This window comes from Molothrus aeneus, chromosome 2 (assembly GCF_037042795.1).
Source record: "Molothrus aeneus isolate 106 chromosome 2, BPBGC_Maene_1.0, whole genome shotgun sequence".
NCBI classification, from domain to species: domain Eukaryota; kingdom Metazoa; phylum Chordata; class Aves; order Passeriformes; family Icteridae; genus Molothrus; species Molothrus aeneus.
Window position 1 is genome coordinate 20,101,389 of NC_089647.1, and position 23,305 is coordinate 20,124,693.

At 40.7% G+C, this 23,305-nt stretch overlaps 2 protein-coding genes across 2 annotated transcripts in view; both read left to right on the forward strand.

Moving 5' to 3' along the window:
* The window catches only part of PHLDB2 (pleckstrin homology like domain family B member 2), a 54,191-nt gene extending 46,839 nt beyond the window's left edge, over positions 1 to 7,352 (forward strand). Inside the window, exons 17-19 of the mRNA XM_066572038.1 lie at positions 1,872 to 2,091; positions 4,633 to 4,718; positions 5,412 to 7,352. Of these exons, the coding sequence (XP_066428135.1) occupies positions 1,872 to 2,091; positions 4,633 to 4,718; positions 5,412 to 5,552 (447 nt within the window). The 3' untranslated portion in view covers positions 5,553 to 7,352. The remainder of the gene's footprint in view (positions 1 to 1,871; positions 2,092 to 4,632; positions 4,719 to 5,411) is intronic.
* Positions 7,353 to 13,260: 5,908 nt separating this feature from the next.
* On the forward strand, positions 13,261 to 23,305 carry ABHD10 (abhydrolase domain containing 10, depalmitoylase). Its single transcript, XM_066572039.1, has 5 exons — positions 13,261 to 13,367; positions 16,239 to 16,422; positions 17,244 to 17,355; positions 18,290 to 18,427; positions 19,472 to 23,305. Exons 1-5 carry the CDS (start codon positions 13,283 to 13,285, stop codon positions 19,811 to 19,813), a joined length of 861 nt encoding a protein of 286 aa, XP_066428136.1. The 5' UTR covers positions 13,261 to 13,282; the 3' UTR covers positions 19,814 to 23,305.

The following is a 23,305-nucleotide window of genomic DNA, read 5'->3' on the forward strand; positions in this document are numbered from 1 at the left end:
TTCTGAAGTTAATGGCACTGTACAACATGAGAAACATTGCTTAATTTAAAAATTGTTACCTCCAACATACTTTTGCTTCTTCTTTGTGCTTAGAGGTACTTTGAGTTTTCTTTAGGCTTAGTGTCTTACCTATTTGTTTATTCCTCCAAAACTAATAATATCTATGAGGTACAGCAAATGACTAGGCAGTCATTGCTTGTATACCAGAGCAAGACAATGTCTCCACCTTAATAGACGTCTAATAGATGTCTCCATCTTAATAGATATTTGAGTGCAGAAGATTCCATATCATATTGGAATATCTTTCTGGTTTTATCTGTGCTGCCTTTGCTGATATTTCACCAGCTGTTTCTAGTTAAATATATTCATTCATTTATTTTCATATAAAATGTAATCAGGAATGCTAAATTTTACTTGCTTCCCTCCTTTTTTTCTAAGAAATTTGTTGACAACTCACATATGGCATAAACAACAATGCAATGCTGATATCTTTATCCCAAACTAGAGCATGCATGTGTTGTAATAGAATGTCCCGTCAGTTACTGCTAATTGGCAGACAGAAGAAGACTGAATTGGCAGGAAGGCAAAAACTTATCTGTCAAAAATGACGGACTTTTTTTCTTTCTTTTGTACAGTGAGACCAATTTTTTCCCCAGCACCTTCTGGCACTTAGAAATGTAAACGAAAGGAAGGAACTCTATCTTTGCACTTGCCAGAGCCGGTGCCAGCTCGTATCATACAGAACTGCATAATTTTAGAAGGGTGCTAAGAGTTCTTGTGAGGAACACAGCTCCTGTTGCACCAAGAGGCTCTTAAGAATGCAATGAGGGAAAGTCCCTTTGATTTGAGTCTCACAGTGGGATTTAACAGGCTAACTTGAGGAATGGAGCAGGGGCAGATTAGTTTCTTCAGGTCACTGATTTCTCTGGAGTCCAGGGGGAGAGAGAGAGAGGGAGATGGTCCTTTCACAGATCCTTGAAAGCATCTAAAATTAGCTTCTGTTCCAAAGTAGCCTCTGCCTCAGCTGCAGTTGGAGGCTCCTCTGGGAGACCTGTCTTCTGTGTTTAAAATGACGGGGTGGTGATTATGCATAGACCCTCCAGGCACAGAAAACTGGAATCTTCCCTCAGTTGGCAGAGGTTCTAAATCATTATCTCCTCCTGTTTGTTCTCCCAGCTGACACTATCCAGGCTTGGTGCAGGGTCTTGAACTGCAATCAAGAAGGAGGCACTGTCTTCTGCATTGCTTTGCTGTCTTTTGCAGAGGAATGTGAACTAGTTATCACAGTTAATTTGTGCAGCAGAAAATAATTCTGTTTTGTTCATCGCAATATCTGTGAAACTAACTGGCAATTACAGTTCATTCCTATTATTAATGTTTCTTGCAATAGCATGTTCTTATTATTTATATATTATACGCTGCATAAAAATGCCTGTAGCAGTAACTTAAAATTAAAGAGTGACATCTGTGCAGTGAGTACTTAGAGAAATAAAGAGTTTGCTTAACATCCTACATATGAAGTTCTTGGACTTCATCTAAGGCAGCAACACACCCTTACATTTAATTAATGTCTTAATTCTATGACAGTTTTTCTGTGCTTTGGCCTCTGTTTTACCGGCTTATCAGCTGTTGATTTCAAGAAACTTCTATACTATATCTGGCTTTTACAAAGTTGTCCAACACTGTAAAGTTAGAAGTTTAAAGGATTTTTCTTTTCAAGAAAATTAGAGCTGCAGTAAAAGCTCTTTATTTTTCTTACATTTATTCTTAAACTTTAATAAGCAGTTTTCAGTTATGTCTTCCCAGCAGAAAGAGTAGGAGATGATAAGGCTTCTCTTAAAAATAATATGATTTTCTTTTCTTTCCTATAGGCCCGTCCCTTGACTCGCTATTTGCCCATTAGAAAGGAAGACTTCGACCTACGAAGTCACATTGAAACAGCTGGGCACAACATAGAGACCTGTTACCACATTTCTCTCACTGAGAAAACCTGCCGAGGCTTTCTGATTAAAATGGGAGGGAAAATTAAAACATGGAAAAAACGGTGGTTTGTTTTTGACAGAAACAAGAGAACTTTTACTTATTATGCAGGTAAGTTGCAGGATTGCTACTCAGGTACATCTGTTCTTCTATTTTTTTATCAAACTCAGCTGAGTTATGAACACATAGTGAATCCAGATACAACTTCGATTTCCATTTCATCCATTCCTTAGAGGTCATGTGAACCCTTCCCTATAGCATTCAATCCTCATGCCAGGTAAGGCAGAATTGAGCATAGAAAACAAAATAAAGGAGGAGATGCAGATGGGCAAGAGAAAAAATGGAAGATGGTCAGGTTACAAGTACACAGAATAATGGTTCCACATATTTTATTTTTAAATATTATATACTTCCCTCAATGACTGAATGATTTCTTGTACCCTTCATACGAATATAATTTATACTTAGTGTGAAAATTGAAGTGAATGTTTCCACAGTCCTGTGCTTAATGTGAAGAAAAGGTTTTCAGGAAATTAAACATACAAGGTAGACTTTTTGAGTTTGCCTTATTTTGAAAGTGTAAGGAATTTCAGATTAAGAATGCGCAATAGTCCAAAAGTCTTTCTGTTCATGAAGTTGTGTAACACAATATCTCAAGCCATTATAAGCATTACATTACTTTGTTATCTTAGGGTAAATCCAGAAATGGGGAATTTAAGAACATACTTATTTCTCCAAATGCTGTGCAAATATACACAGTGGTTTGACTTTGAAGTTTCAGCTCTGAGGAAGACACAAAAATAACATTGTGCTCTGAATATTTATTGTTCAGAGATGCCAGAAATAGGCATATGCAATACGGCTATTGCTAAGATGCAGAAGAAAACACCGAGTACAAAAACCACCCAAACAGTTTCATTTACTTTATTGACATAACTCCTTTCCAGCAACTTCTAAGGAACATAAAATTGAATTCATTACATTCATTCATTACATACCCACTGAATATTTCTTACTAGTTTGCAGTAATACAGTGAGGAATGTGACAAACATTCTTTATTTTGTTCTAAACATCTGGTTTATTGGTTAGGAAGGCTTGTAACACACAGTAGTGTTACTATTTGGTACTGATAATTTTTTGTCTTTTTTTAGTAGTTATGTTAACATTTAATGGTTTCTCATTTGAGGTCATTATAGTTGCCATAATGTAATCTCAATTATCAAAGAAAACTTTTGCTAATGTCTCAAGGACTCCAGCCAACAAGCATAGTTTTATGAGGAGTCTCAGCTGCACTAAAATGCTGCTGCTTGTATGAGTGAGGATCGTTTAAATCTTTAGATCTTTAAATACATAGTAGATTTCCAAAATAAATATTGGTGCTGCAAATTCAGAGTAATTGAACTCTGAGTGAATGTCCTGAGATAATGCTTTAGTTCTGCCAATGCACTGAACCAAGAACTTAGCCTGAAGTCTGACAGCTTAGTGTGGTGACTGAAGCATCTGCACTTTCTGAACTGAAGCATTCAGGGAACTCTACCAAGACACTTTCAATGGGAGCTTGTGGGTACCTGAAATAGTCTAGTAACCAAGGCCCCAGGTGGGGCTTGAAAAGAGAGTGGATCCCCTGCTTACTAGTAGTGCACAGACAGCAAACTTTGTATAGTGCTGTGTTTATCTCAGTATAATGTGTGCTGTGATCTCATAATCCTGTATCTCAATGCTTCAGCACTGCTTCTCTGTGGGCTGGCAGGAAGATTCCCAGAGCTGCATCATTTGCTCTCTGGGATTTTATTTTGCCATCCTATGAAACTTTAAGAATTGCTACACATAGGATGTTAGCTGAGTTCCCCAAGTGTTTGAATGACAGCAGAATCCCTCATGGGACTGATAAAGATGTTCTGCATGACTGTTCAGTGTTGAGATGATACTATGACTTGGGGGCAGAAAACATTATATTCCCCTAATACAAAAGTGCTGGGAGTGAAAGGAAGTTTGCCTTTCAGTGTCCACATGCAATTGGGATGCTTCTTAACTATTTCTCTCTCCACTGCAGGAAGATGGAGTGAAAATGGCAGGAAGATGCTGCCCTGCCCTGCTCCTTTTCCTTGTGAAAAATTTTAGTGGTGACTCTTAAGTTCACATGTGAAGAAGCATTTTTTTAAAGTACATGCACAAACTATGTTCTAATATAAAGATTTTGCTGTCAGATTGTATTGAAATTCGATTATCGTTGCAGTTTTCTCTTCAAGGCAAACTGGAGGTCGTAGCCTGTGAACTGTGTGAACTCTGGCTGGTTTTCATGGAATTGGAAGAGTGGATATATCTGAGAGATATCTGTCCTTCTGTGGGCTAATACCCTCCATAACATTTAGCCAACTCAGTGAAGGGAGTGACTTGCAAATAGATGAGGAAATTACAAAAGCTTTTATCCTTGGAAACTAGGTGAAGAAGAAGACATATTAAAGTCAAAAATGCATCTCTCAATAAAACCAACAAACTAGTAAGAAAATTTGAAGGTATCTATGGGATTTCAGAAGTAGAACTGTTAAGTCAGTTACTTATCAGCTGAATACATATGGAAATGCAAATTAAGCTTTTGCTTCTTAGTGGTCATTTCAGTTCTGAGGTAATTTCTCTCTTTTCTGTTTTAGACAAACACGAAACTAAATTAAAAGGTGTAATATATTTTCAAGCTATTGAAGAAGTCTATTATGATCATCTAAAGAATGCATATAAGGTAAACTTTGTTATTGCTGTTTTAACCATGTATCACACAGAGTACCCAAAGTATGTAGCAGCTGTAAAATTAAAGGGAGAACTAACAATATTGGAGGGGGAAAAAACCCGAACAAATACTTAAAAAGAAACCCTGGAGTGGAGGAAAAGGAAGAGGAAGCTAATCAGTGATTAGCACTGTTTTGGTGGCTTTTTTATACTGATGGAAGCAGAGATAAGTGTCTACCTGCAAAGTAGTTTTGCTGCAAGGAGTTCCTTAGTCCAGTGGCAAGACCACCGAAATCAGTGGCTTGGACAAGTCAAGGGCTGGCTGCATGCCTCAATCCCAGGGAGGGAGTTAACTGTGCCAGCAGTTCATGGCACACCCTGCCTCTCATTTGTAATTTAAATGAGCTGTGAACAATTTGTGGAAGCCACTGGACAGAGTGGGGGAGTTACTAATTTGGGCATGAAACAACAGCTTGAAGCCCTGTAGTACTGTGTAATAGTCTACTGGAAAAATGCTGTAAAAGGTGTTTATGATGGCTACAAACACTTTAAATGCATCTCTGCTGCCATATAAGATGCAGTGGTACAGCACTTTATCTTTCTTCTTAACCCTATTCATAAATATCCCTGTAAGCAAATCCACTTCTGATACCAATAAATGGCTTTGATTTCACTCTTCTGATATCTTCTTTGCATTTTATTCGAGAGTCCCAACCCGCTGCTGACCTTCAGTGTTAAGACCCATGACCGCATCTACTACATGGTTGCTCCTTCTCCAGAAGCCATGAGGATATGGATGGATGTCATTGTTACAGGCGCAGAAGGCTACACCCACTTCATGTTATAATAAAAGAGAGCAATAGGGCATTCTGCAATAACATAACTAATGAAGTTAGCCATAGCAAGTGACAGCTGAAAAGCCAGTGAATACCCTGAAATGTCCTCCTTATGATGTGCACCCAAAAACCTCAGATTGAGAGGGGGTTACAAATGCATGGAAAAGGGGGGGGTTGTGACCTGTTGTAGTTGATCTTTATAGGAATGAACGAGCTAAAGCTATTGAGAGAATCATAGTGCTCCAAAATGGATAATCAGGCAATTTTAATTACAGCATCTTAGTTGAATGATAAGTTTCTACAAACTCTCTTATACAGAGAATGTCTTCATAAATTTATACGGAACAGTTTACAAGTGTGTGTGTTCTCACTGGTATGCAAAAATTCTAGTAGTGAAACAAAAAGGTGTAATAAGCATATATTTTAATATGCAACATTTGACATTTATAGATGATTAGGTGACTTTTTAAAACCTTTAGTCAAGTATTTTATAGAAATACAAACAAAAAAGAAGCCCTAAGGTACACACAGTTCTTGCCTTAGTAGTTAAATGTTACAACAGAGCCAAAGAGTTCCATGATTCCCTTACATTTTCATATTGTTACTTGTACCTAACTTTCTGTGAAGGGATAGTGCCAAAACTCTTAATAACTTTTAATGTAATTAAATTATTATATTCTTTGTGTTCAAACACTTTGTGGCAACAACTCTATGTTTAAAGTTCGCATCTATGGAGCTCAACAAGAGAAAAACAAAAAATTCCGAGAAGGATAGCTTTATAAAGATGCATTTTTTTCCACAAGGATGAGAAATGGAAACACATGTATTAACTTCCTCATAAAGAAGGATTTTTTAAATCCTCCCTGTTGAACAGAATAAGCTGATTCTGGACTCTACAGCACTTTTATATATAAGGTCCCAGTATCGTTCTAATGTTACTCTGTGCCAAGTGAATGCTCTATTGAAATCTCTCAAATATTGCCTGCCTTGAAGCCAGCACCAAAATCTCTACCTGTCTGAATTCTTTGGAGCCAAGCTTTCAGTCCCAGAGAATTGTTTTGTTGTTTAATGTACATCTGCACAGAATAATGCTGTCAAATAGAATAAAAGGGGAGAGGTGAGTTCCAAGAGTTTACACTAAACAGTGTATGAATAAGAAACTCTGAAAGTTTGAAGTAGTAGGGATGGAGATTCCTAAAACAGCAAAAATACTGAGGGGGCAGCAGTCTCCCATTTTAAAATCACCTCTAAGTCCTTTAGTAATATTGCAAAAAGATAAAGTATTTAATTGAAATTAACTTCAAGAAAGTGTCATATTATGACTTTAAAGAGGTTCTCTTTGATTATAATTGAAACTTACACACTCTGTGGTTTGTGTACTAGAAGAAAGCACATTCACCTTTTTTTCTTTGATGAAAAAGTTAATGGCTTTTAATTGAATAAATAAACTGAAACCACAATAGAAATATGCTGGCAGAATATTTTTGTTATACTTTTTAAACCCTGTAGCTGTAATGAACAGGTTTGTGGTATGTACAGGTGATGTGGTTGTTCTAGCATGACAAACATCAGTTTCTACTTGAATCATAGAAGAGACTGTTGTTGCAAGATAATTGTTATCATCTGTGCAGATCACAGCTTGTAATCTATAATTTAAAACACTATCAAATAAATTGCTTTTGTTTATACAGTAATTTTTTCCTCATTTTTTTTGATTTTATTCCCAAGTATAGTTATAAAGGTTTTCTAATACTGATTTTTGTATCCTGCATGATGCAATGAAGGCATTTCAATAAACATTTTTAAAAATATACTTGTTTCAAAGATTTTCTTGCTGCATTATCCTGAGACATTTATGCTTGTCTTTTAAATAGTTGTATACAGTCATGCAAACACTGTATTTCTCAGTAACACTTAATTGGACTATTCCATGTATTTTCCATAAAAGAGCTATGGAAAATAATCTTTCGGAGGTCAGTGAAATTAGGAGTGTAGTCTGTTTTCTGCATGTACATAATATCACACAGAATCACACACAGAAATTCTAGGTTGGAAGAGACCTTTAAGATCATCGAGTCCAACCCATGTTCTAATACCTCAACTAGATCATGGCACCAAGTGCCACATCCAGTCTTTTTTTAAACTCTTCGAGGGATGGTGACTCCACGACCTCCCTGGGTAGATGATTCCAGTATTTGACTACTCTTTCTGTAAAATACTTCCTCCTTATTTCTAGCTTGCATCTCCCTTGGCGCAGCTTGAGACTGTGTCCTCTTGTTCTGTCGGTTGTTGCCCGGAGAAAGAGACCGACCCCCAGCTCACCACAGCTACCCTTCAGGAAGTTGAAGAGGGTGATAAGGTCACCCCTGAGTCTCCTTTTCTCCAGGCTAAACAACCCCAGCTCCCTCAGTCGCTCTTCATATGGCTTGTGTTCCAAGCCCCTCACCAGCCTCATTGCTCTCCTTTGGACACGCTCAAGCATCTCAACGTCCCTCCTAAAGTGAGGGGCCCAGAATTGGACGCAATACTCAAGGTGTGGCCTCACCAGTGCTGAGTACAGGGGAAGAATGACCTCCCTGCTCCTGCTGGCCACACCGTTCATGACACTGGCCAGGATGCCATTGGCCTTCTTGGCCACCTGGGCACACTGCTGGCTCATGTTCAGCCGACTGTCAACCAGCACCCCCAGGTCCCTTTCCTCCTGAGCACTGTCCAGCCACGCTGTCCCCAGCTTATATCGTTGCAGGGGGTTATTGTGGCCAAAGTGCAGGACTCGGCACTTGGACTTATTGAACTTCATCCCATTGGATTCTGCCCATCCCTCCAACCGTTCCAAGTCCCTCTGCAAAGCCCTCCGTCCCTCTAACAGATCCACACACGCTCCCAGCTTAGTGTCATCTGCAAATTTGCTAATAAAGGACTCTAAACCCTCATCCATGTCATGAATAAAAACATTAAACAGAACTGGCCCCAGCACAGAACCCTGAGGAACACCACTGGTGACTGGCTGCCAGCTGGATGCAGCACCATTCACCAACACTCTCTGGGCCCGGCCATGCAGCCAGTTCCTGACCCAGCACAGAGCGCTCCTGTCCAAGCCACGGGCTGCCAGCTTGTCTAGGAGTATGCTGTGGGAGACAGTGTCAAAGGCCTTGCTGAAATCCAAGTAAACAACATCTACAGCCTTACCTGCATCGACTAGGCGGGTTACCAGGTCATAAAAGGTGACCAGGTTGGTCAAACATGACCTACCCCTCCTAAACCCATGCTGGCTGGGTCTGATACCCTGGCCATCCTGTAAATTTTGCGTGATGGCGCTTAATATAAACTGTTCCATTATTTTACCAGGTACTGAGGTCAGACTGACTGGTCTATAATTACCAGGATCTTCCTTTGCACCCTTTTTGTGAATGGGTATCACATTGGCCAGCTTCCAGTCATCCGGAACCTCGCCAGTGAGCCAGGACTGATGGTAAATGATGGAGAGTGGCTTTGCAAGCTCATTTGCCAGCTCTCTCATCACCCTGGGGTGGATTCCGTCTGGTCCCATAGATTTATGAGTATCCAAGCATTTCAGTAGTTCTATGACTGCCCCCTCTTGGATAAAGGGGGGACCATTCTGCTCCCTGTCACCATCAACCAGCCCAGGTGGGCAGGTGTCTTGAGGGCAAGTCATCTTCCCACTAAAAACTGAGGCAAAATAGGCATTAAGCACTTCTGCCTTTTCCTCATCTTCAGATACTAAGTTCCCTCCTTTGTCCAATAAAGAACAAGGGCTGGTCATACCTTTCCTTCTACCATTAATGTATTTGTAAAAACATTTTTTATTATCCTTTACAGAAGTTGCCATTCTAAGTTCAAACTGAGCTTTGGCCTTCCTAATTTTTTTTCTGCATGCTCTAGCAGCCTTCTTGAATACTTCCTTAGAGACCTGTCCCTTCTTCCAATGCTGATACATCCTCTTTTTATTCCTAAGTTCCTCCAAAACCTCCTTGCCCAACCAGGCTGGACGTTTACCCCGTTGGCTGATCTTTCGGCACACAGGGATGGTCTGTTCCTGTGCCCTCAAGATCTCTGTTTTGAGGTATGCCCACCCTTCCTGAACTCCTTTGTTTTTTAGGACTGCTTCCCAAGGGACGCTCTGAATAAGTCTCCTAAACAGGCCAAAGTCTGCCCTCCGGAAGTCCAATGCAAGAGTTTTACTGGTACTCTTCCTGATTTCACCAAATATTGAGAACTCTATCATTTCGTGATCACTTTGTCCCAAGTGACCTCCAACCACCACATCTCCCACCAGCCCATCTCTATTTGCAAATAGCAGATCTAACATAGTCCCTCCCCTGGTGGGTTCACCCACCAGCTGTGACAAAAAGTTGTCCTCCATACATTCTAAGAATTTCCTGGACTGCCTCTTTACTGCTGTATTAAGTTCCCAGCAGATGTCTGGCAGGTTGAAGTCACCCACAAGAACAAGGGCTGATGATCTTGAAACATTACCTAGCTGCTTATAGAATAAGTCATCTACCTCTTCTTCCTGGTCGGGTGGACGATAACAGACTCCCAGTATGGTGTCAGCCTTGTTGGCCTTCCCTTTTATTCTTACCCATAGACGTTCAACTCCATCTTCCTTAGTTTCAATTTCGGTGGCATCAAAAGTCTGCTTAATATAAAGGGCCACCCCTCCACCTCTTCTTCCTTTCCTGTCTCTCCTGAAGAGCTTGTATCCATCCAGTGCAGTACTCCAGTTATGTGAGTCATCCCACCATGTTTCTGTGATGGCAACTGCATCATAGCTCTGCAGTTGCACCACGGCCTCCAGCTCTTCTTGTTTGTTGCCCAAGCTGCGTGCATTGGTATACATGCACCTCATCTGGGCTACTGACTTCTCCCCTAACTTAGCCTTGTAATTCTTGGGCCTGTTTCCAGATAGCTCAGCTGGTTCCCCTTCCCCCTTCAAACCTAGTTTAAAGCTCTCTCAATGAGGTCTGCCAGTTCATATCCTAAAACCCTTTTGCCCTTAACAGAGAGGTATACCCCATCTGGTTCCAGCAGAGAAGATGCTGTAAAAGTTTCCCCATGATCAAAGAATCCAAAATTTTGCTGATGACACCAACCCTTGAGCCACTTGTTGATGATGCGTATTCTTCTGTTTCTTTCATCATTTTCCTCTGCCACCAAAGGGACTGAGCAGAACACTACCTGAGCTCCTGCCCTATCAACTACCTGACCCAGTACCCTGAAGTCCTTTCTAATTGCCTTGACACTCCTTTTCTCAATCTCATCACTGCCAGTCTGGAGTATCAGCAGTGGGTAATAATCAGAGGGCTGAATCAGCCCAGGAAGTCTCTCAGTGATATTTTGTACCCGGGCCCCAGGGAGGCAACAGACTTCCCTGTGGGATGGGTCTGGTCGACATATGGGACCCTCAGTTCCCTTCAGGAGGGAATCACCTACTACGATTACCCTTCTTTTCTTCTTGATGCTAGAGGTAGTGATCTGTCTTACAGATGAATCATAACTGGGGGGTTCACTGGTCAGACAATTTTCTCCTAAATCATCTGGTTGGGTCTCTCTATCCAGGGTCTCATACCTATTCTGAAGTGGCACTTGGCTGGATGATGGGGAGGGGGAGGACTTTTTGTTATTACCTCCCTGAATGGGGACCTGTTTCCACTCCTCTTCATCTACCAGGTGCTCTTCTGTTGCCCGAGGGTGGGAGGCATATAAGTCCTCAGTCTCTTGGTCAGAGGCCTCCCTTAAAGATGGAAGGGCTGAGCTCCACCAGTCTATTTCCCTTTCACTTTCCCTGATACTCCTTAACCTTTCAACTTCCTCCCTAAGCTCAGCCACCAGTGAAAGGAGGTCATTCACTTGTTCACACCGCAGGCAGGTCTCCTCCACAACACTCCCTGAAGCCACCGATAAGCTCAAACATTCTGGGCATGGATGGGTCTGTACAGACACATCCTTTTTGGAGGGCCCGACTTGGTCACTTGTACCAGCCACAGCTTTTGACCTTGTAGAGACCATCACTGACAAACACCTCAAACACAACCGGGCAGAAGAAAGACCTCAAACAATACAAAGGACTCCTTACTAGCGAGACAACTGGCAACCCTGCCTGCTTGCCCTGCCTGCGTGAACTGCCGCGCAAACTGCCTCGTATATTTCCCAGAGACTCACAACACCCCTGTTTGCCCGCTCCTGTTATATTTCCCAGAGACTCACAACACCCCTGTTTGCCCGCTCCTGTTATATTTCCCAGAGACTCACAACACCCCTGTTTGCCCGCTCCTGTTCGCCGCGCTCCGGGTCGCCGCGCTCCCCAGACACCTCTTATAATCAGCCACTCAGCAGCAACTCAGGAAGCTCCACCCTCAGCTCCTCTCTGACTCACAATGCCTCACAATATAATACCTTTTTCATTTTTTTATGAACCTGTTTGAAAAATTTATTACCAGCTTTGGATATTGACAATTTTTTTTGTTCAACTGCAAACCAGAAACTGCTTGAGTTTAAGGATTTCAGTTTTTCCAATATTTTACTTAGACATGACCTGAATGGGAGTATTAACTCTCGTCACGTGGTAACGAAAAGAAGTGTGGTTTTATGATTGACTTGTTTTCACTAAGTTTGCCATCATCATCATGATGTGGGGTGGGTTCTGTAGGGGTGTATATCAAGACAACGTAAGTAGAGCATGGTGGTAGGCACCTGCTTTATGTTCAGTCCGCACTGATCATAAAAGCCCTTCAAGCTTATCCGCCTGGGAGTCAAATACCTGTTTATCCTGAAGGTTCTTGGGCAATTGCAAACCATGGAGTCTGAGTCTTAAAAACTTCCTCAGCTGTGTCCCATGACCTACAGGTGCTGGCCTGGTGCTTGAATGAGAAAACACCCTTCCCTTGGCAGGCAATGGCCTTTCCTAGCATTAATTTTCATGTTCCAGGGGAGGTTGGACATCAGGAGGGGTTGTCAAGAATTGGAATGGGCTACCCAGGGAGGTGGTGGAAGGACATCCCTGGAGGCATTCAAGAAATGACTGGGTGTGACCACAGGTGATGCTGTGGTCTAGTTGATGTGGTGGTATTTGTCAAAGGTTGGACTCAATGATATTTGAGATCGTTTCCAATCTAAATAAATGATTTGGAGATTCTATGATTATTTTCTTTGTGGCTGCCATGGCCTGTATATGAAAGATGTATATGCATAAAGATGTCGTTTTGGATCCTGTGCTCATATATCTAAGGCTGAGAGAAGACGAGGAGGTGGGAACCCGTTAATGAGGTCCCTTCTCAGCCATCTCTTCTCGAGGCTGAACAGGCCCAAGCCATTCCCTTGGCCTCTCCTCCTAAGAGAGGTGCTTCAATCGCCCTCACAGCCTGCCACCCAACCTGCTCCAGGATCTCCGTTTCCCTCCTGTACTAAGGAGCCAAGACCTGGACACAGGACTGCAGAGCTGCCTCACCCGGGCTGAGCACAGGGACTGGATCACCTCCCTCGACCTGCTGGCAGTGCTCTTCCCAATGCACACCTTTGGCGTTCTTGGCTACAAGGCACAGCTAGCTCGGGGGAAACATGCACGCTGTGAAATGCACGATCAAGGTTTTGGCTCTTTTTATTGATAAAACTTTGCAGTTTCCCAGGGAGGTTCGACCCTGACCGCAGACCAGGTCCCGCCCCGCCCCTGCCGTCCCTTCACTCCCGCGGGAGGCGGGCGGCGCGTGCGCGGGCGGCGGCCATGGCGGGAGTGCTGGTGTGCGCGGGCCGTGCCTCGGCCCTGCGGGGATCGCTGTCACCGCTGAGGGCGGCCCGGCGATTCCTGGGTAAGGGAATGGCCGCGGGGAGCTCGGAGCAGAAGGGCTGCCAGTCGGAGGGGAGAGGATGTGTGTCGGTGCCGACTGTGACGGCCACCGTGCGGCTCTTGGGCAGCTGCGGGTGGCACCCTTTCCTCCCCTTCAGGGCCGTCGCCATCGGAAAGGCCGGGGCGCGGCTCTTTGGTGGGAATGAGCATCTTAAACTCGATCCCCTTCGCACGGGGTTCCTGACAGGCTTCTCTCCGCCTGGCTCGCGGGGGAGCTTGGTGACTGTGCACAGGGCAGGGCAGCTGCTTTCCTACGTGTGTTTGGATGGCTCTGAGCTCTTGCCCCGGTGGGTTTTGAGGAGCTGGGAATCGTGCGCCAGCGCTTGATCGGTTGTGAAACGTGCCTGCCTGTAAAGCTCCGTCAGGCACCTGAAAAGCTTTGCTGGCGTCCACTTCTGAGTGAGCTCGGCCTCTGCCGAAACACGCAGTGTCCCTTCTTGATGTGTCCTTGTCTGAGCTGTTGAATTTATTAATTATCTTTAATTGGACAGCTGAATCTCATCTAAGGTTGCTCAATGAGTAAAACTTTATTGCTACTACGGGTGCACATTTTGTAGCTGCATAAAAGCTTGAATACAGTGGGATTTTGTTTCTGTGTTCTTCTCCCTTTCTGTGTCTTTATAACAGTAATATTTTCAGAGTATCTGTTTATTTGAGTGTGTCTTTAGGTCCTCTGGGACCAGGCCAAGCAGCAGTTCCTGCTGCAGTGTGGATGGTTGCATGAAATCGAGTGTGGACGGAGTTGAGTCCATTTACCTGTCTCAGCAGCATTAATCTGCTGCTGCTGGGAGTGGGGAGATCTTTGTGCAGGAATATTTTCAGAGTTCAGGGAACTTCTTTGGCTTTAATGTGTAGTGTAACACTGGTCTCAGTCACAGTTTCTGATGTTCATAAAAGTTCACAGTGACTCCAATATTAAGAGAATTCCATAGATAGCATCAGGCAAGGGTCTTGTGGTCTTCCTACAGCTATCACCTTCTGTCTGTAACTTGCTTTTTTAAACACTAATACCTGTCTTGCACCCTTCAGAAATGCTTCCCTGCTCTTAATAAGGTCTTTCCTAAAATGAGGAGGAGAAATTACTGGGTAGTTGCTGATGGTTTTGTTTGTCTGAAGAGAAATCTGAGAGGGTGATGGCATTGAGCTTTGCTTTTGGGTTGGCTGTGGTGGTTGCTTTAGGGGTTTGTATTTATTCAGGTTGGAATTGCTGCTGGTGCTTCCATTAACTTGTTAAATAGAAGAATAGTTTGTGAATAGCTTAGACAGTGTTTGTGTCTTGCAGCTGCAGTTGGAACCCTGCCCAATGTCAAAGTAATTTGAGGACAACTCCAGGGTGCTGCAGCATGGAAGACAAGTGGCTTCGGAGATGGCTATCAGGACTTAAGGGGGAGAAAAATATTCCCAGTTATTTCTCTATTAAATTTAGCACTTCTTGGTTCATCTCTTATTGGCACTTGCACTCTACTGGCCCTGAAGAAGTGACTGGCTCAGTGACAGACACACACAAATCAAAAGCCACAGTGTGGACGCATCTGAATACCTTTACTGTGGAAGTCATTCACCTTTATAAAGAAATCATGCCTCAGTAGGATAAAGAACTACCTCATTGTTTGAGGAGCAATTTAATGGTTTTAATCTATAGTTCAAATGATGCCATTTCTGTTGGACTGTTCTGAATGCTAGCTGCACCCTGTATCTGTTATGTATCCACACTTACTCATGCACATCCAAGTTTAACAACAAGCTAACCCCCCAAAACCCCTTGAATGTAATCTCTCTGATAGTGATAGAACTCAAGGCTGCAAGACAGTTAAGTGGTGCAATACTGTCAGGGCTTGGGTTTTGTACTATTCATCCACCCTGACACTTCATTTTGGGTTGCATCGTTTCTGTGCCCTCCTGTTGAAGAGCCCGTGAGGCTCTATCTAAGAGTTAAGAATGTCAAATCTAAGAATTAAGAATGTCAAAGTCTTAGAATACTTGACCAAGTTTTCAGTTTAACAAATTACCTTGCTGTGTTGGATAATAGAGTGGAGTAAGTCTCCTTAATAGCTCTCTAGGAATTACTTGTCCTCACCTGCAGTAGAGGTACAATTGACTGCTAAAGTTAGATAAAATCCTGTAGCAGCTGTTGAGATTCAGCAGAATTATTAATTAGTTAGCATTTCCTCTGTTAATTTCCTTGTTTGATGTTATTTATTTCATTTGGTTTAAACAATGCTAATGTTGGTTTATGCTCGTCATGATGAAAAAGTTAGGCACAAGATTCTTTCCCAGTTCTTGATTATGAACTTGTCCCTATACCCCATATATTGTGTGGATCCAGGGCTTTGATAAAGGTGAAATTTTATCCTTCAGTTCTAATTCTAATGAAAAATTTGTCACCTCCTGTACTTGTAAACTTCCATTGCACAGAGTACACTAGTCTCAAAATTATGCTTTTTGAAAATAAAAGTTTAAACTAAGCAGATATTAAATGGGAAGATTTTTTTGTGAAACGAGTAAATGTGTTCAAGATGAAACATGAGGACTGATGAAGTCAAGGAAGCCTGAGAGTTTGTTTTCAGTCAACCACTTTGCTAATTGCTGAGTGAACTCTCTACGTGGTTGGCATTTAATGATTTGAGAATGAATCACAATAAACTTTGTCTTTCAGGTTCATCAATACTTGTCAGTCATTAAAGAACGTAGGAGATGCTTTTTTCATCTCTCTTGAGCCAAAATACCTTATTTTCACATAATGTGTCCATATTTGCCAAACCCTGGGTTTATAAAAACTTGTGTTTCTGCCAAGGTTATCATGATGATTGTACTAAATAGTTCCTCTTACTAGTTTGCAGGCTGAAGTCATCAGTCAGCTTTCTCACTCGACCGGATCGACCAAATATTGCTTATCAGAAACTAAAAGGAAGAAATCCAGGGGTTATTTTCCTTCCAGGCTTCAATTCAAATATGAATGGTCAGAAAGCAACTGCCCTTGAAGATTTCTGCAAATCGTTAGGTCATGCCTTCATCAGGTACATAGAGGAGTATTGTTCTTGAGAAAATTAAACTAGTCTCATGAGTTGTGGGAAGGCTTTTAACATAAATACATAAACTTTGGCATTTGGATTGGGATGCTCCCTGTGTTAAGGGAGTTCATATACAAGACAAGAATTCTTTCCTCTATTTCTAAATGTAGGATTTTGTCAGTAGAGAGACTGAGGTAAATCAGGAGAATGTATTCTGAAAGTAACTCAGAAAATTCTCTAATTTTCTGTAGTATAACCAGTGCTACCTGTTACAATCAGGCTGTAGGCCTAAAAATTTAAAATTAAGGACCTGGAATTCTGTTTTTTTAAGTTACCAGTATAAGCACTGTCCTTTTGTGCCAAGTCCGATGAAGTTACCCTGTGTCTTCTGTGGATTTAGAAGAACATGCCCCTGCTTGATGACGCTGTCCTTTGATAGATGAGGTTGAATGCTGTCTGTCTGAATGTGTCATAAGTCTTCGTGTTTGAGTTCAGTGTTTGAAAGAGTTTGTACATTTTAAAAGTACCTTTAAAATTCAAGTGTCTGAGGGGTTTTTTTTTGTCTGTAAGGGAATTTTTTTTGCCTATTGTAAATTATGACTTTCTATCAAATGATAGAGAATGCTGCATTGCATAACTTAGTTGTCTTTGTTGTATTTAAACTGGCTTTGTGTGATTTCTGGTCCTAGTGATAAACAGGACCAAGTAAGAAAATACTCACTGTGGTATCTTGTTCCCTGCTGATTTGATTATGCAGTAGTATTTATTTAGTGTCTGTGTTGCTGTAGACAGTACTATGACTTCCCTGTTGATGGTTATTTTTTCAGATTTGACTATACAGGATGTGGAAGTTCAGATGGTAAATTTGAAGAGTGTACAATTGGGAAGTGGAGAAAAGATGTTCTGTCTATACTGGATGAACTTACAGATGGACCACAGGTTATATTTTATTTTTAAATATAGAATGCTGTTTTTCCCTCAGGGTAGAACCTTCATCAAAAATATGCCATAATAGCTCTGGTCAGCAGTAGCTTTTGCTGAACAGCTGACACCTGCTCACTTCCAAGCTGAATCATTTGAGTGGTCACATTCATAGGGGCTCTTTTGAAGGCAGGTAGGTCACAAAATCATGGAAGCATGCATTGGCAGGACCTCCTGGAGGCTGTTTATTAGAATCTCCTGCTCAAAATGGGTCTGTTGTCCCAGAGAGTCTGAGAAAGCCTCATGGTGGGGGTGCCACCTGACAGGGGACAAGGAATTGTTTCTGTGCAGTGCGGCCCTGTTAATGAAAAAGTGTGTCACTGTCCCATGCTGATGCATTAATTAAAGGATTTGCAAGAAGATTACAAGATACTCCATATGATCAAATAGCTTTAAAAAACAGGCAGGAGAAGCAGCATTTGATTTCTTCAGTTACTTTAGAAATTGCTGTGAGAAACTTGGAATCTCCTACAACCTAGAAATACCTAATATTGTGTTTAAAACAATTTCGTATTATGAATTGCTTTTGTTTACTTCTTTCACTGCACTGAGTCTTTACCATGTGCATTTATCTTGAGAAGGAAACATAAAAGTATGCATATGATACTGAATTGTTTCAACTCTCATTTTGTTTACAGTGTTTCAGTCTCAGACAGCAATAACCAGCCATGCCAAACAGAATAATAAATACCAGATCTTGTGGTGCTTACTCAGGCAAAATTTCCATTGGAGGTGACAGCAGTTCTGCCTGGGTAAGGACAGCAGGATTATGCCCAAGGTTTATATAGTTAAACCAAGTGAAAATGGATATTTTGTGCAAGAAGAAAAAATCTATTAGCCATTTCCTGTAAAACACTGTATTTTCTTCTCTTTTTGTACTTTTGTTTTCCAGATTCTGGTGGGCTCCAGCATGGGTGGATGGCTGATGCTTCATGCTGCAATAGCACGTCCAGATAAAGTAGCTGCTCTGGTTGGAGTTGCTGTAGCAGCAGATCACGTGGTAACAACTTTTAAGAGGCTTCCTATTGAGGTAAATGTTGATGGTTGACTTTTGTGCAGTCTAAAAATCTTACCCAGAATTTAAGAAATGATGTTATTTAAACTGTACTTTTCCTGCAAATTTTAGGGTAAGTTTTCTGTGTTTGATTAATGTAAGCTTACAGTATGAGACTAGCGTGAGCACTAGCCAGAGTGTACTTATATTACTGTGGTTTAGAGGATGTGAAGTCAGATCCCTACTGTTTGCAGTTCATTAGATTTCAGTTTTGAATATCTTATATTTGCACTGGAATTGGATCCTTGTGCTTGGAAGGATGGAGAAGTAGCCACTAAAGTAGTTGAGGTTTCACTGGATAAGATGAACAGATAAGATAAGACTGGATAAGATGACACAGATTGTGTGCATAGAAAGGAAATTCTTCAGATTAATGTGTTTGTAAAGACTAAGATTTAGGTAGTGGGAACTGCCCTTTTGAGATGGTAATAATATCTGGTCTTCAGGAAAGTAAATGAGGTGTTACATGGCAATAAATAATGTGTGCCTTAGAATAATGAAAATATTTTCCCAATTTATTTGGGTTTTTTCTAAGGTACTTTGTAGTGTCAGTATTACTATTTAGGATTCAGAATCTGAAAATACTTAAGAATGTGGAAATGTAGTATTTAGAGACACCTACTATGGCAAAGACTGAAAAGACTGATCACTGGACAATGTCTTTTTCCTAGGATTTCCCCTTGTTTGAGGATCAGTGAACTGATTGAAGCCAAAGAGATTTACTGTTCATGGTGGCTATACATATTTTTCTTTTCTGATAGAGTCTGGCTAAGAAACTTAATTTCATTGTTGAATTTTAACTAGATTAATTTGCAGGAGAGGAGATTTTGTGACATGGTAGAGGATTTGTCCTCTCAGATGCTGTGAGGAGAACAGGAATACACCCATGATAATAAAAATCAACAAGGTGAAATTTTATGCTTGGGGGAGTCTTACTGCTTTTAGAACAGAAATAAGATGAGGTACTCTTAAGTACTCCTAACATATGTTTTGTCCATTCTTTGCTCTCTTTTTATATAGGCACAAAAAGAAATAGAAGAAAAGGGTGAATGGAAGTATCAAACAAAGCAAAATGAAGAAGGCTATTACTCCTTGACCTATGACTTTATCAGAGAAGCAGAAAATCACTGCGTGCTGAATAGTCCTATTCCTGTGACATGTCCCATACGCCTTATTCATGGCATGAAGGATGGGGATGTCCCTTGGGAGATCTCTATGCAAGTTGCTGACCGTGTTTTGAGCAAGGACGTGGATGTTATCCTCCGCAAAATCGGCCAGCATCGGATGAGTGACAAGGAGGATACAAAGCTCCTTGTGAATACTGTTGATGATCTAATTGACAAGCTGTCAACAGTAGCATAAGCTGAAGAGTAGCATTAGTGCATGAACTCTACACCTGATTCTTTTCCTTGAGTAACAGAAGCCTTGTTCTTAACCAGATGGTGGCAAGCTTGTGACTGTCACAGTAGGAACTGAGCTTTATCTGCTGTTTCCTTACCTCTGTTTCGTAAATACAGGAATTGTATTATTGCTGCATTTGCACACAGTCCAAAGTGTGAAGGAGTGCTGCTATTGTGTTCAGAACCTCTCCTTCACCATTTTACCAATTTTTTTTCACAAATTTCCTACAATTTTGTACTGACATGTTGATTACTTTTTGTTGCTATTCGCCTGTACAGTAAAACTTTATTTTCACATCTTTGACACCTGTTACTGTCCTTCCGCTGTAACATCATTGTATCTTATGTCTAAACAATCTGTGCAAGGCAAACTACAACTTCAGTGTTTACTGAAGTTAGTTATTAGAATAGTTAGTACCGTGAAACACAATAAACAGATTTCAGATAAATGGTTATTTTGTTCTGAAATGCTGTTAAAAAGTGGAAAGCACACCCTGATGGTGTGCTTGTGGTACTGCATAGGGAATAATTTGACTTAGAAGAAAGGCTTAAGAGCTCTTTATCTGTGCTTATCAGGAGGGTGTCTGTGATCTTCTCCAGGCTGCCATTTGTCGTTCATTTGTGGGCCTACTGTTAAGGAAACAATAAATAATCTTAGTGTAAACTGAAACTGGATCAATAAGATGACTTTAATAGTAACTTCTTCAAAGTACGGAGTACAGTGCCACAGAGAACCGTTGCCTCTTTCCCACGACTTGAGAGCTGTGGATTGCTGGGCACAGTGTCTTCTTTAGCTGCATGAGTCCAACCCTGAGAAGCTGTAAATGGAACTTGATAGTTGAATAAGTCTTAAAATGTAAATCCATGGAATTTATTAGGAAATTGATTTAATTGCAAATATGACTGTTACCTGGGTTTTGTACAGAAATACAGTACCATTCGTACACTTGAGAGAGAGGCTGGAAATAGTTCAGGCTGGCCTTAATGTGTAATATCAGTCAAAAGCATATAATTATTTCTGGGTTTATTATTTGAAGTAGTAAATGGCATCACTATTGTTACCTTAAAAGACTAGAGCTGCTGGGGGTAAGGTATTTCTAGAGAGTTTGTCATTTTCAGTTTTAGCTATGTCAGTAGAAGTGTGCTGAGCAGGGCTTTGCTGAGGCAATGGGTTTTAATTAAAAAAAACCACCACAAACAAATAATTGAAGTTTAAAAAAAAAACCACAGCAATAACAAAACCAAAATTTTGGATTAGTTCCTGTGAACTACAGTTCTATTTAGGCTTGCAAAAACAAGCTGTGATGTAAAAAAATCTGAATTTGATATAAAAGTAAAAAAAGATGGCTCTTGTTTAGATGCAAATTTTCTACTTCAAGTGTACCAATTCCCTAACTTAGTGAATGCTTTGGGTTGGAAGGAACCTTAAAGATCATCTGGTTCCAACCACCATCCCATGGGCAGGGATATATTCCACTAGACCAGGTTGCTCAGAGCCCCATCCAGCCTGGCCTTGAACACTTCCAGAGATAGGGCATCCACAACTCCTACGGCCAACTTGTTCCAGTGCCTCAGTAAAGAATTTTTCCCTAATTATCTGATCTAAACCTAGTCTCTAAGTTTGAACCCATTCTTCCCCTTGTTCTGTCACAACATGCTCTTATAAATAGTCTATCCAGCTCAGGATGATCTAGATTGGGATAATTGCTTGAGGAAATTAGAACATTTAATGAAATCTTGTTCCCTAATATTTCTGGCATAGACTTCTTCTGTTTGTATCACTATGCAATTCACTTTAGCTTTAAAACCTCTGAAATATGTTTCTAACTTTTGAGAAACTTAATGCAAATGGCATTCCTGGAGTTGGAGCTGTGTTCATGTTTATATACTGTTAAGTAGTTGTCATCTTTGTATGTGTTTGTATGACTTGCATCTGATAATACCTAAAAAACAAATTTCGTGGGTTTTAAAGATGCAGTCAAATCAAAATTATTTTAAAACTTTGTGCCCTAAGCCATGATATGTTTTTAAATCCAGTTTTGTCACGTCTTAGATTAGTTTGGCTCGTAATAGAAGAAGAGGCTGAAACAAGTGGACTGCAATAATTCCAAAGTAATTAATTAATGCCAAGAGTTACCAGTAGTAGTAGATATGCTTTTTCTTCACATATATTAAAGTTACTTCAATGACTGAAAAGTTTTGTGCTTTTTTTTTTAATAGGGAGTTATACCTGTAAATACTCAATTTAATACTTCAGACAAGGTAAAGGCTTTGTGTGCCTGCACAAACTGTAGCTGCGTATTTGTCTTGAAAGAGTTGCATTGTATTCATGCTTCATGTTAGCCTTTATTATATAATTGATATTTTACAGGTAAAGTGTCTGTTGCAATGCCTTAGAGCAAGATAGGTGAAAGCAAATGTGAAGTGGAGCAGTTGTATAGAGAGTTTTCAGGAGGGCTTTTTTCCTTGTTTGCTGTTGGTGTTTTGTGTTGTTGCCCCCTCCATTATTCTCCTGTAATAACATGAGGTGGGAGAATTCAGTGTAACAGGGTTGTCATAATTGGTTGCTGAAACCACAGCATTACTGAAAAGTCCTGTTTTCCTTCTCTGCTGGCTAAATGGAGATCATTGGTAGCATTTACAGTACAGGTACACCCGAAGTTTGTTACATGTAGTCTAAATGCAAAGGCAGAGATGGTACTGTCTTCATAAAGACAATATTCCAGGTAATGTTTTGAAATTCAGGGAATGCTAGTGTGCTTCTCTCTGTGCTCACTTTTTGTTTTTGTAAATCAGGTTTGCTTAAATATGAAGAGGTAGACCTTATGCAGACAGACCTTTTTCTCTGACTTTGGTGTAGTAATTCCATTGATATTTATCTTTGCAAACGTAAGCATTTTCCCTGTGTTCATGCTGGGAATTACCATAATTTTGAGTGTTGGTAACTTTGCGCGTTCAGGTACCTGAAAGAAAGGATAGTGATAACTAGGGAGATTTACATCCTACCTCTGAGCAGCTGTTCACCTCCCAGGAAGTTTTGACAATCTCAAATAAGGTGGCATTCACATATTACTATGTCATTCCAGATTGGTAGTGTTTTGTCTTCTGCGTTAATGCCTGAGGCATGGCTTTTTTCTTTGTCAGTAGTGCCTACATAGTAATTATTTTCAGTATTAATCATGCTTAAAAACTAGTATTTCATTCCTCTGTAGAGATACGGTATTAAAATAGGATATTACACACTTGGAAAGCTCTGCATGATGCAGATTTTTAAAATAATTTTAAATTAATTATGTTCTGTTTTGGGATTTTTTTAACAGACTGCTGATTTGTTGACAAATGCAAAGCATTTTGTGAACATATAATGTACAATAAGCTTGATTCGCATGAAATATTCCGTTTCTAAAGCTAACTCAACTTGTTTCCTAATAAACAAGTGCTCTTATTTTGCTTA